Here is a 12,585-nt window from a genome sequence, read left to right as displayed (position 1 = left end):
TAATGACTGGAACAGAATTGGAAAAAATAGAAAACAGTTGCAACAGCAACAGAAAAGGTTCCTCTATTCTAACAACAGGGGACAGCATTTGACCAACATCAGATTGGTCATCTGCCACATGCACAAACTATTGCAGTTGCAGAAAATGAAGAAAATACTCTTACCTTTTGAACAAAGTAAAACTTTCCTGGGATGTGTGCATCATTTTCATTAGATTCCAACAGAGTGATGTGGATATAAACATTGTGTAGCTCACATAAAATCTACAAATGAAAAACGGAAGAGATTTTAAATGAAATCAATATCACCATCATCATTATCATCATCATTTAACATCTTCCTTCCATGCTGGCATGGGTGGGACGGTTTGACAAGAGTCAGCCAGGCAGAAGCCTGCACCAGACTTCTGTGACTGTTTTGGCAGGATTCTTACAGCTGGAAGCCCTTCCAAACACCAACCACTCAGCAGAGGGGACTTAATGCTTTTTACATGGCACAAGCACAGGTGAGGTCAGTTTTGGCAAGGTTTTTACAGCTGGATGCCCTTCCTAACACCAACCACTCAGCAGAGTGGACTGGGTGCTTTATAAGTGGCCCCTGCACTGACAGGGTCATCAAGTACCTTGCAAGACAAAAATGAAAACTCTTTTGAGAGAGGAGGAGGCATTGAAGGAGGTGCTCGTGTCAAATGATGAAAGATTATAGAGAGACAGAGTGACAGAAACAGGTGTCTTGCTGTGGAGGAAGTACAATGTTTAGAGAGAGAGAGAGAGAGAGAAATTCTATGAATGTTCATTTAATAAAATATGAAATAAAAGCTTTTGATGGCAATAACTTTATCTATCTATCTATCTATCTATCTGCTCAGTTGAAGTCGACTCTCGGTTACTCGATGGAACAGTGTCCTCCAGCCAGTTCTATCCCAAGTCGCTTCTTTCAGATTGGCTATGGCCATTCTCGTGTCATGCCAGCGGGTTTTTGGTCGGCCTCTTCGTCTCTTGCCACTGACCATTCCGAGCATGATGTCCTTCTCCAGGGATTTTCTCCGCATATATGACCAAAATATGTCAATCTATGCTTGGTGATCCTAGCTTCTAGCGACAGTTTCCGCTCGATCTGGTTAAGAACTTCTCCATTTTACTGTAGTTAGTAATGATGATCCTGAATAAACAAATGGACCTCATTTCTTATATATACATCCAGCGAAATCAATGGGAGATGTACAGATATTTGAACAATATTTGAACTGAATGGGCGCAGGAGTGGCTGTGTGGTAAGTAGCTTGCTAACCAACCACATGGTTCCGGGTTCAGTCCCACTGCATGGCATCTTGGGCAAATGTCTTCTGCTATAGCCCCGGGCCGACCAATGCCTTGTGAGTGGATTTGGTAGACGGAAACTGAAAGAAGCCTGTCATATATATGTGTATATATATATATATATATATATGTGTGTGTGTTTGTGTGCCTGTGTTTGTCCCCCTAGCATTGCTTGACAACCAATGCTGGTGTGTTTGCGTCCCCGTCACTTAGCAGTTCGGCAAAAGAGACCGATAGAATAAGTACTGGGCTTACAAAAAGAATAAGTCCCGGATCCGAGTTGCTTGATTAAAGGCGGTGCTCCAGCATGGCCGCAGTCAAATGACTGAAACAAGTAAAAGAGTAAAGAGTATAATATAAATAAAATGTCAAATGTCTGGTGCGTAACATTTGGCCCATCATCATTATCATCATGCTGGCATGGGTTGGATGGTTTCAATGAAAACTGATAAGCCAGGGGCTGCACCAGACTCCAATCTGATCTGGCATCGTTTCTACAGCTGGATGCCTTTCCTAACGCCAACCACTCATAGTGTAGTGGGTGCTTTTTACATGTCACTGGCACGGGTGCCATTGACCTGACACCAGCATCAGCCACTACTACGGTCTCACGTGGCCTGGCAGGTCAACATAAGCATGGGATATTGCCAAGGGTCTTGGTCACCAGTCACTGTCTTCATGAGGCCCAACACTTGAATGGTGCTTTTTACGTGCCACTGGCACAGGTGAGAGTCAGGCGACAATAGCATCAACCACAACTACGATTTCACTCGGTTCAACAGGTCTCAACAAGCACAGCATCTCACCCAACGGCTGGTCTTTTCCTATCATTTTCATATGTTAGTACACACACATCATCATCATCGTTTAACGTCCGCTTTCCATGCTAGCATGGGTTGGACGATTTGACTGAGGGCTGGCGAACCAGATGGCTGCACCAGGCTTCAATCTGATCAGGCAGTGTTTCTACAGCTGGATGCCCTTCCTAACGCCAACCACACTGTGAGTGTAGTGGGTGCTTTTTACGTGCCACCAACACAGGTGCCAGCAGAGGCTGGCAACAGCCACGATCAGTTGGTGCTTTTTATGTGCCACCAGCACATGTCTGCTGTGACAGTTTCTATGACTGGATGTCCTTAAAGCCAACCACTTTATGACATGTGCTGGGCGCTTTTTACATGGTAGCAGCACAAGTGGGGGTCACCATACAGTTTGCAAGACTAAGATCCCCTTCAAATGTGCGGGGCCACAGTCGAGAGGGAGGCAACTTCAGTAGAAAATATTTTACTTCTCATAGAACTATATTGACTATTTACACCAGGGGTTCCCAACCTTATCTTGCCTGTGGGTCCCATGAGAGCTATCTTATCATCTGTGGACCCCATATATGCACATGTAAATTTTTGAAATAAAATATTTGTTTGTAGTTTAGTAAAAACTAACAATGAGACAATTTCGTTATATTCATAACATAAATCCCAAATACAAATCTTGAAAATTTCAATAAATACAGGTGCCTCTCCTAGGAAACAAAATTTATATATGGACCCACAAATTACAATTTTTTATTCGTGGACCCCCTTAAAGCTTCTGTGGATCCCTGTCGGTCCATGTAGACCCTGGTTGGGAACCCCTGATTTACTCAGAAAACTTAATTATAGCAAGGAAGTGTAGAACCAGCCACATTTTTTTGGAGAAACTAACAACAGGAAAATGGTGTACTTTGTGCCTTACTCCTACAGCAATAAGGAATTTTCAAGTCCGCATACTAATAATGATTTCTTGAATTTGCCACCAGGGCGAAAACTAATAATGCTAACTAATCACTAATCCAGTGGAGGCGCAATGGCCCATTGGTTAGGGAAGCGGACTCGCGGTTTCGATTCCCAGACCGTTGTGTGTGTTTGAGCGAAAACACCCAAAAGCTCTCCGAGGCTCCGGCAGGGTGTAGTGGCGACCCCTGTTGTACTCTTTCTCCACAACTTTCTCTCACTCTCTCTTCCTGTAAAGCTGCGATGGACTGGCGTCTCGTCCAGCTTGGGGGAACGCATACGCCACAGAAACCGGGAAAAGGGCGCATAAAAAAACATTAAAATAATCATTAATCCCACGGTCAGAAAATAACACCTGTCTTTGACAGGTGTTATTTGAATCCTTCAGATATCTCAATAACTTTCTTTACAAGGTTAATCGGCTGGAGTGATGGTTTAGTAGTCACCAACGACTGTTATGGCTTACATACTGTATGACACAAATACACACACACACGTCTAAGAAATAAGACTAACCATATTTAGGAATCATTACTCAAAAATTTGACTTTAATTTCGAGAACAGACAGACAAGAATATTATATTCCAATTCGCCATTCAAAGAAATGTCTTCGTAGTGGCAGAGGTACCTACACAACGCTAGGGCTTGTTTAATCATATATAGGTATACAGGTGATGAATCAGGTAGTGGCCTCGTGTCAGAGAGAGCAAACGGAAAAACCATTATATTACAAAAAAAACACAAACATCCGGGTATGAAAATGAATATGAAACGAATATGAAAATGATGAGTAATCGATAATTTTAACCGTTGTTACGCAATTTTTTGCTGGATAATAAAAATTTCCCAAGAATATAGCCGTTTATTAAAAGCTGAAAATGTTTTAGATATATCATGTACAAATACATTATTACAATATTTATATATTTAATGAGTATCTGCGTGTTAAATATTCAAACCGATCCCTTTGCTAAGAGTTGCAAAAGTTTCTTAAAATTAAATCGGAACCAGCACCAGAATTCTAAACATTAATACTCGGTGTAGAGACCTTAATTTTGTGTAACTAATTCATTCAGATTAGAAATAAACTACCAAAACGGTTACTGGTACAGTGTCTCTTGTATCACAATACAACAGGGCAAAATATCACCCGAGGCCCTCATTGCCCGTTTTACGCCCGACCTGCAGGGCCCCGCCCAAACCACTTTCCTATTTCTTCAGTCTCAGAACTGTTACCCACCAGGTTCGTTTCTTGTGGTTGTTCGGGTTGACGACCATCGATAGCCTCTGATAGATTCATCTCAGGTGAAAGGAAATATAAAATTGAAAGATAATAGCAAATTTCCTTTTATTTAACAGAAATGAAAAAGAAAAAAAGGATTCGAAAATATTTCCCATGATTTAACTTTTACATTTTCGAAGTGTTGTGTTGAAGAATTTGTTTTCTTATGTCGTAGTAAATGTCAATGTTTCGAAGATGACTCCAAAAGTAGTGAAGCATCTACTTCCTGTCTTGTTAAGGAAGCGAATGTCAGAATGAAAAATAAAAGTAAACAGTCCCAAAGAGAATAAAGATTCAACCCCAGTCAGCCCTTTTTGTAAATAGTGAACATTAAGGACCACTTTGTCCTTTGAGAAGAGTAACTTTTGGGAGATATGGCCACTTTTTCTAACACACAGGTCCAGCAACCGCGTAGAAAGAGGTTATGGTCAGTGGTAGACAATTATAGGAATAATTAACCAGACTAGTAGATTAGTTGTACGTTTGAAATAATAATAGAGTTCCTGTAATTACTATGGCCAGCAATCGCTTATCCAACGTTTCCAGGTAATAAAGAGTAAAACAAAGGCAGAACAATTATTACCGTAGAAAAGCCAACGGTTTATTGAATTGAGAGAGAATATATTAGGCTATAGCAAACATACATTTAAAACAAAGGGTTTATTGTATATGAAATACAGAAGACTGCTTAACTACGAAGTTAGGAGGAACGAGAAAAATCTTGTCATTTTTGTTAAAATGCTTAATTAAAGAAGTTCGTTGTCGCTATTTGAAATCGCCAACTTCATGAATAATAACGAATAATTCACACACACCTGCTACAGGAAGATTTCTCCCAGCTTCTACTTTGAATCATTCATTATATCTCAGAAAAAAAAAAAAGTATTTGTTCAAAAGGACTTCAGAAAACTAGGTTATCTAATATTTATTAAATGAACAAGCATATATTTTAGGTTGAAAGGTTTAAGATGGATTTCTAATACTAAACGAAGTTAAATTCTTGTTAAGACCTGTATTAAAGACATATATATTGTATATAAACCTCTTACAAAAGCTTATACTCCAGGTTATGAATCACATCTACTCTATGGATAATTAGGCTATCGTAGAGGCCTTGCGTTGGAGAGATAAAATAATCGTTATTCTATTACAAATAATACACAAATTAAGAAAATATTCAATTAAAATATGAGTAATCGATGCCTCATTCTCTTTTCACTTCGTAAAACACTTTAGTTTAACCAAACATTTGACAGTTTTCCGTTATTTCATTTTTGTTGAGTAATAAAAAATATATAATTAAAAAATGTAATTGTGTGACAGTGTTTTAAATATATCCTGTACAAATACAACATTAATCTAGAGATCAATATAGTAATACTTTCACATACATACCAGGAATATATAAATGGAAAATCCAGCCTTAATGAGGACTTGATTCATACATTGAAAACCCTTCAATTTGCCAGCAAACTTTTGAAAGATGAATCGAACCAGATTTATAGTTTAACAATTAACAATATATGTGTTGTTGTTAATTGTTTTCAGGGGGAGGAAGGTCTCCTTGAAAGTAAATAAATCAACACGTGTGTTGCGTGGCAAAAAAGCAAGCGGGACTTGGCTGCACGCAGGACGTGCACTGTTGTCTTAATGCAAAGTGGCAAGGTGCTTTATTGATTAGTAATAATTGTTTTGATTAAATGAATTACTTGGCAATACGCTGACGTGTTCTGACGAAGTCGACAGGCATTCATTCATCACCACACCAATACAGTAAAGGTTCGGTTAAAAGCACAAAAGGAGACGTTTGCCCGTCAGGAAGAACAGCCCCCGCCACAAAAACCACTGATAACAAGAGACTTACCTTATCCGAAGATGCCATATTGCTAGAACAGGCAACTGATTAGATGGGGGGAGGAGGAGGTGGTGGATGCGGTCGGTGAGTGTTGCGAGGAGGGAGGAGGGGATTGGTCGACGTCGTAAGCGACCGTCATCCGAAAGTAATGCTGTGTTGTATTGCTTGTCTCTTTTTAACCGAAGATGGGTTTCAACTCTGATTTACATAAAATACTCACGCACACAGATATAAAAATTAATTAAAGAATTATTAATTAATAAACGTTACAAAATTAAAAATGATAATTCATATATATATATATATACATATATATATATATATATATGGTAACTTTGAACGAAAGCGGCGTCAATTAAAATGACGAGGATGGGGACTCTACAAAACTGATGTGGCTCTTTACATGATGAAATGAAAGGACGAAGAAATTGTTGCATATCTTCGAAATTTTTTTATTGCTCGTTACAGAGTGTAATAAATATTTATTTACTTCTTGTCAAGATAGACATACGTTTCCATTCATAAATTTCTCTTTCAAAAACTTTTAAGCAAAATAATCGCTAAAATTATAACTTTTTTAATGAACTATATTTTCTATGGAAGAAGTCTTCTTTTCAACAATGCTGACTTAATAAATTATTAAACCAATAGTGTTGAGAAACGAAAGGAATGATCTATAAAAATAAAACCTAATCTATAATAATAACCTAGTTTAAGCGTTTATTTGATTCGTTTCAGTCATTCGAGAAAACCAAGTTTTTTTATCCTCCCCCCCATTATTCTTGATTTTCACTTCAGTTGCTGCCGCCTTCTTTCAAAGCTATTTATGTGTGTGTGTGTGCGTGCGTGTTAATGAGCCATTAGTGAGAAAAGAATTTGATATTTTGATAAAACATTTTAGATGAGAATAGAAATATAAAATCATCTGATATATTCTCTAATGTCATGAGACTAAAGATTATCGGCCCGACTGTTGTATTTTTTTATTACATAAGCGGCTAAACATTTTTTTTTTTTTTAAATATATATATTTTAGGTATGGTGGCACGAAGAGGAGAAATAAAACTCATTACGCAAAAGCGTAGCATATATATATTTTTTATTGTTGTTTTATTTAAAGCTTCACGCATACACAATAAAAAGCGAATAATTCTACATTTTTTTTTTATTAATTTCCTTTTCATCTCGCCCCAAAAAGCTGTGTCCTCGTGACCGATGACGTCATCGGACCAGCCATTGTACTTGTTGTCGTCTGTCACAGACTTCATATTCCTCCATGGTCTCTCTCTCTCTCTTCTCCCTGGCTGTCCTTCTTCCTCCTCTACTCTAACGTAGTGTAGTAAACTCTATATTGCTTCCAACACCAGTAACATCTCTCCAGGCCGTCGCTGCTACACAGAAAAGCCACCGACGAGCATAAACAACCTGTTTATTTCCTTGGTCTTCACCACTTCGTATTATGGCCATTCGGATTATCACCACTTAACCTCTTCCACCGATGTTTTTCTTTCATCCATTCATGGCTTACGCATTCTGAACACAAACACGTCCTTCTCTAAGCCCGCACACCCGTATACAACACCAACAGACAAAACACCCCAGCAAAATATATAAATACATATAATACCAATACATACCCACACACACCAGGTTAAAGATACAAGCCACCAAGCCACACACAGCCACACACAGTCACGCACACTTGTCCGAATATTTCACCATTGCATACACGCAACCACACAACATACAAATAATATATCTCCGTATTGCCAAGGCGTACAGTTCTCCCGTTGAGGAGGCACCATGGCCAACAGTGGCCTTGTTGGAGGCCATGGAAGTGCGTCTCATAACTATTCTTTCAAGATTGTGTTGTTAGGTGAGGGCTGTGTGGGCAAAACCTCTTTGATTCTTCGTTACGTTGAGAACAAATTTAACGACAAACACTTCTCGACATTACAGGTAAGACAACACACATCTCTACTTTATTATTGTTGGGTTTTGTTTGGTTGGGGTTTTTTTTTTCGATTATCATGATGTACCTTTTTGTTTTTCCTTTCTTCATTTCAGTAACCATCTCGGTAATTAAACTCGTTGTTTAGCCCCCGGTCGCCAGGCCCATGATTAAAAGGACGGTACTACTAGCCAACAGTGGTCCCGGTGCGCGCACTCGCGCATACGCGCTAGCTAGTCGTAAGTAGTCGATCCTACAACGACTTTTTAACCCCAACCCTAACCTTAGTTTGTTTGTAAAAAATAATTCATTTACTTAGTTTAAAAAATGTAGGATCGACTACTTACGACTAGCTAGCGCGAGTGCGCGCACCGGGACCACTGTTCGCTAGTAGTACCTAAAGGAGACATTCCAGCTGTGACAATCCCCTTTTTTTAAGGCAGATTATATCATACATTAAGTAGGACCATGTTATTTAATATGTCCTTCCTGTTCACCCCCACCACAAAAAAAAAAACTGAGGGAGATTTGGCTGCTATGTTTAGCGGTTAGAGCAACACAGTAGAAGCTTTCTCGTTGGATCGTCAATGGCTGTTGTTTAACTGTAGATTCACTCCTATGAAACAGACATATGATCAAGGATATTCCAGATGTGACCATCCTATGTTAATAGATGTGTGGAGTACTACATTTGCTACTGGTGTATCCTGTTTTATAAAAGACGGTAGGGTACGATTTGGCTGCTATTTCTAGCAAAGCAACACAAGGCTTCATTGGATCGTCAATGGCTTGTTGCTTTATCGCATGAAACCGACTTAGGATCAGATCAAAAGTATTCCATACGTGACCATCCTGTCTTCGATGCTTGAAGGACTGAAATTAGCCAGTAATATGCCCTTCACAAAACGGTAGGGTGTGATTTGAGGGAGATTTTGGCATCTATATCTAGCAATCAGACGCTTATTCGTTGGATCGTTAATGGCTGTTGCTTCACCACGGGTCAACTTTTGTGAAACAAGACCAATGATAAGAGGTGTTCTAGATGTGACCATCCCATCTTTTTAAATGGGCGGAAGGCTACTACATAAGCTATTATTTGATGGGGAGGGGGGGATTTAGCTGCTATTTCTAGCAAGAGTTGAACTTCGGTTCGTTAGTGATTCGGGAACCGTATTGAGTTTCGTCCGTTCTTCCTTGAAGATCAATAAAGCCAGCTATGGTTGGTTATATACTAGGAACGGGGGGAGGGTCCATTGGTGGTTATGTCTGTGAGAAACTAGAAGGGGCTGTGAAGAGCCCCCTCCCCCTAATTCTCTTCATTTCTGATCCAGTTTCCACTCGGGGGGGGGGGTGAAATAAGAACCAACCAACCAACAAGGGAAGTCTCCTTTATGACCCACTAGAAATAGCAGCAAAATCTCTCGAATCACACCTTATCTCTTATATAAAAACGAGGATATATATAAATGAATGTGGCAGTAATAGATAACACGGTGTTCTGAATCTTGGACTCTGTGTGTGTGTGTGTGTGATAAGTTTACTCAATGAGTGCTGGCCTTGGGCTAAATAACAACACCAACAGCAGCAGCAGAATGTGTAGTTGGAAATGCCTATGATTCATAGGTTGCTTCAATTCGACCTAGGGCTAAATAACATCGGTGTCAATATGCTCTTCAAACAACCAAGTAGCTTCTTCTACACGGTCATTAAACTTGCTAGAAAGAGCTGAGAAATTCTGCTCAAATCTTCCATTTGCTTTTTATTTCTTCTTTTTTTTAGTACATTTAACATGAAAAATAATTTTTTAAATATTGCAATTTGGCGATCTTTACTCTACATGAGTAAGCAATTAATGAATTGATCAAGGGTGGAGTTTGTGATTCCACCTCCCGTACCTCATGCGGTAAGGAAAATATTACGAAAGGAAAAAGGGGGCAGAGTGTTGTAAATGTTATAGTGAAAAACTGAATTTATATTTTATTTTTAGCAATTATAATTTCCGTTGTGTGACACAGAAATAGCAAAAAATAATTGGTTTTAGTTTTATATTTAGTGACGAAAACAAAAACATAGACAGTGGGTCTGAAAAGTGGCCGAGTTAACTTAAGTGGTTTAGAATAAACACTACCACCATCACAAGTTTTTGAGTTCCTTTTTCTTCAATTTGTTTGATGCGAAACATTTTAAAAGATGTTCCGAGTTCAAATTCCGCCGAGGTCGACTTTGCCATTTATTATCTCTTTCTGTCTGTTTTGCCAAACCGCTTGGTTATGGGGGACATAACCCAACATCGCTTTCCAAGACATGCACATACACACATATAATGGGCTTCCGCGCAGTTTCTGCTTACCAAGTTCATTTGCAATGCTTTGGTTGGCCCTGCGCCATTTGCCCAAGGTGCCATGTTTCGAGAGTGGGACTGAACTCGAAACTGTGTGGTTGTAAAGTGATCTCAGTTTACTAACATTGTTCGTCTAAAAGAATTATGTTGGTTAAACCAGGGACAAACAGCAGGGGTTCCTAAATCGGAGGTGTGTGGCACTTTGGGTAAATATCTTCTGCTATAGCCTCAAATATGAGTGGATTTGGTTGACAGAAACTGAAGGAATCCTGTCTTATATATATATGTGTGTGTGTGTTTGTACCCTGCCAGCACTTGACAACCAGTGTTGGTGTGTTTACAACCCTTTAACTTAGTGGTTCGGCAAAAGAGACTGATAGAATGAGTAGAAAGCTTAAAAAATAAGTACTGGGGTCGAATCATTCGCCTAAAGGATCTTTGAGGTGATGCCCCAGCATGGCCACAGTCTAATGACTGAAATGAGCAAAAGGAATGGCTCTGGAGGTTCTGTAGAGTAAAACAGGAATTAAAGTGGTCCACAGGTAGAGAAATGGTTGAAAAGCACTGCGCTAGATACAGCATCGCTCTAAATACTGGAAATAACAGCCAACTCTTCCCTCATGTCATCTTCTGACATCTTTAAAACTATGCATTGTATTCTGTACGAGAAACCTTCATTTTTGACCTGAATTTATGAGTAAAAGGTTTCCAGTATCACAATTTTTAATTGTTATATTGTTTTAATGAATCAGCTGTTACCTTACTTTAGTAAAATCTGTTGACAAGTTTGGTGAATACACAGATTGATGGTAGATCTGTTAGTATGGTTGAGTAACTGTTTAGAAAATGGAAGGCTCTTTTATTTTTTTACTTGTGTCAGTCATTGGACTGCGGCCATGCTGAGGCACAGCCTTGAAGAATTTTTAGTCAAACAAATCGACCCCAGAACCTTTTTTTTTTTTTTTAACCCTTTCGATACCAACCCAGCTGTAACCGGCTCTGGCTCTGAGTACAAATGTCTTGTTTTCAAAAGTTCTGAATTAAAATCTTCCACCAAACCTTAGACACAATTTATGTTCTTAACACCAGCTGAATGATAACTAAGTTATTTTACTAAATTCTTTGTTATATTTAAAATTAATTGAAAGAAACACAGAGCATCTCAACAGAAATATGGTAACAAAAGGGTTAAGCCTAATATTTATTCTGTAGGTCATTTAAATAATAATAACAAAATTATTGTATCATTGCTCAGGTGCACCACAACTTGTCAAAAGTGCGTATAAAGCACATGCAGTAATGTACCAATGTCTGGGAAGTGAACAGTGTATGAGTCAGATAGATGCTTGCGTGTGTATGGAGGGGAGAGAAAATCAGGTGTAGTGTTAGCGAATCTTGGGAAGCATGGAAGTTTTGAAGGATGCAGAGCTCCAGCAACTAACAACAGATGCCGGCAGTTTGTTCCATTTGGTGAATCATTAAGTTATGGGGACAGAAACACACCAACACAGGTACAAAGACACATTCTCACACACACTCTGCACAGCAGAATGTAAATGATTTAAGAGGCATCAGATGTTGTGTGCAAGAGAGAAGACTGGTTTGGTCATGTGATGCGTATGGATGAAAACAGCTGCATGAAGAAGTGCTGAGCTCTAATTGTGGAAGGGGTAGACCCAAGAAGACATGGGACAAAGGGGTGAGAAAGGATCTTTGGAGGCTGGGCCTCACTGAGGAAATGATAAGGGAGCATGAAATATGTGATTTGATGAAACATGTCGTTACCAGAGCGGCTAACTGGCCTCCATGTCAGTGGCACGTAAAAGGCACCATTCAAGCGTGATCATTACCAACGTCGCCTGACTGGCCACGTGTTGGTGGTACATAAAAAGCACCCACTACACTCTCAGAGTGGTTGGCGTTAGGAAGGGCATCCAGCTGTAGAAACTCTGCCAGATCAAGATTGGAATCTGGTGCGGCCATCTGGTTCGCCAGCCCTCAGTCAAAATCGTCCACCCCATGCTAGCATGGAAAGCGGATGTTAAACAATGATGATGATGTCAA

At 39.4% G+C, this 12,585-nt stretch overlaps 2 protein-coding genes across 7 annotated transcripts in view; one reads left to right on the top strand and one right to left on the bottom strand.

Annotated features, from left to right (window-relative positions):
* The window catches only part of LOC115228580 (TBC1 domain family member 15), a 60,877-nt gene extending 54,495 nt beyond the window's left edge, over nucleotides 1-6,382 (bottom strand). Inside the window, exons 1-2 of one of the 6 annotated variants that reach the window (XM_029799154.2) lie at nucleotides 6,239-6,382; nucleotides 165-263 (exon numbers count right to left, since the gene is read on the bottom strand). In XM_029799154.2, coding sequence (XP_029655014.1) covers nucleotides 165-263; nucleotides 6,239-6,256 — 117 coding nt within the window. In that variant the 5' untranslated portion in view covers nucleotides 6,257-6,382. Of the gene's footprint in view, nucleotides 1-164; nucleotides 264-5,769; nucleotides 6,077-6,238 lie in introns of those variants that run through there. The other 5 variants (XM_029799149.2, XM_029799144.2, XM_029799164.2 and 2 more) reach the window with 5 other exon arrangements.
* A 1,059-nt stretch (nucleotides 6,383-7,441) lies between these two features.
* The window catches only part of LOC115232509 (ras-related protein Rab-21), a 68,096-nt gene continuing 62,952 nt past the window's right edge, over nucleotides 7,442-12,585 (top strand). The window contains exon 1 of the mRNA XM_029802416.2: nucleotides 7,442-8,188. Within this exon, the coding sequence (XP_029658276.1) occupies nucleotides 8,033-8,188 (156 nt within the window). The 5' untranslated portion in view covers nucleotides 7,442-8,032. The remainder of the gene's footprint in view (nucleotides 8,189-12,585) is intronic.

Source organism: Octopus sinensis, linkage group LG2 (genome assembly GCF_006345805.1).
Source record: "Octopus sinensis linkage group LG2, ASM634580v1, whole genome shotgun sequence".
In the NCBI taxonomy this organism is placed as follows: Eukaryota; Metazoa; Mollusca; class Cephalopoda; order Octopoda; family Octopodidae; genus Octopus; species Octopus sinensis.
Note: the sequence above shows the minus strand (reverse complement) of the source record. Positions and strands in the feature narration are given on the sequence as shown.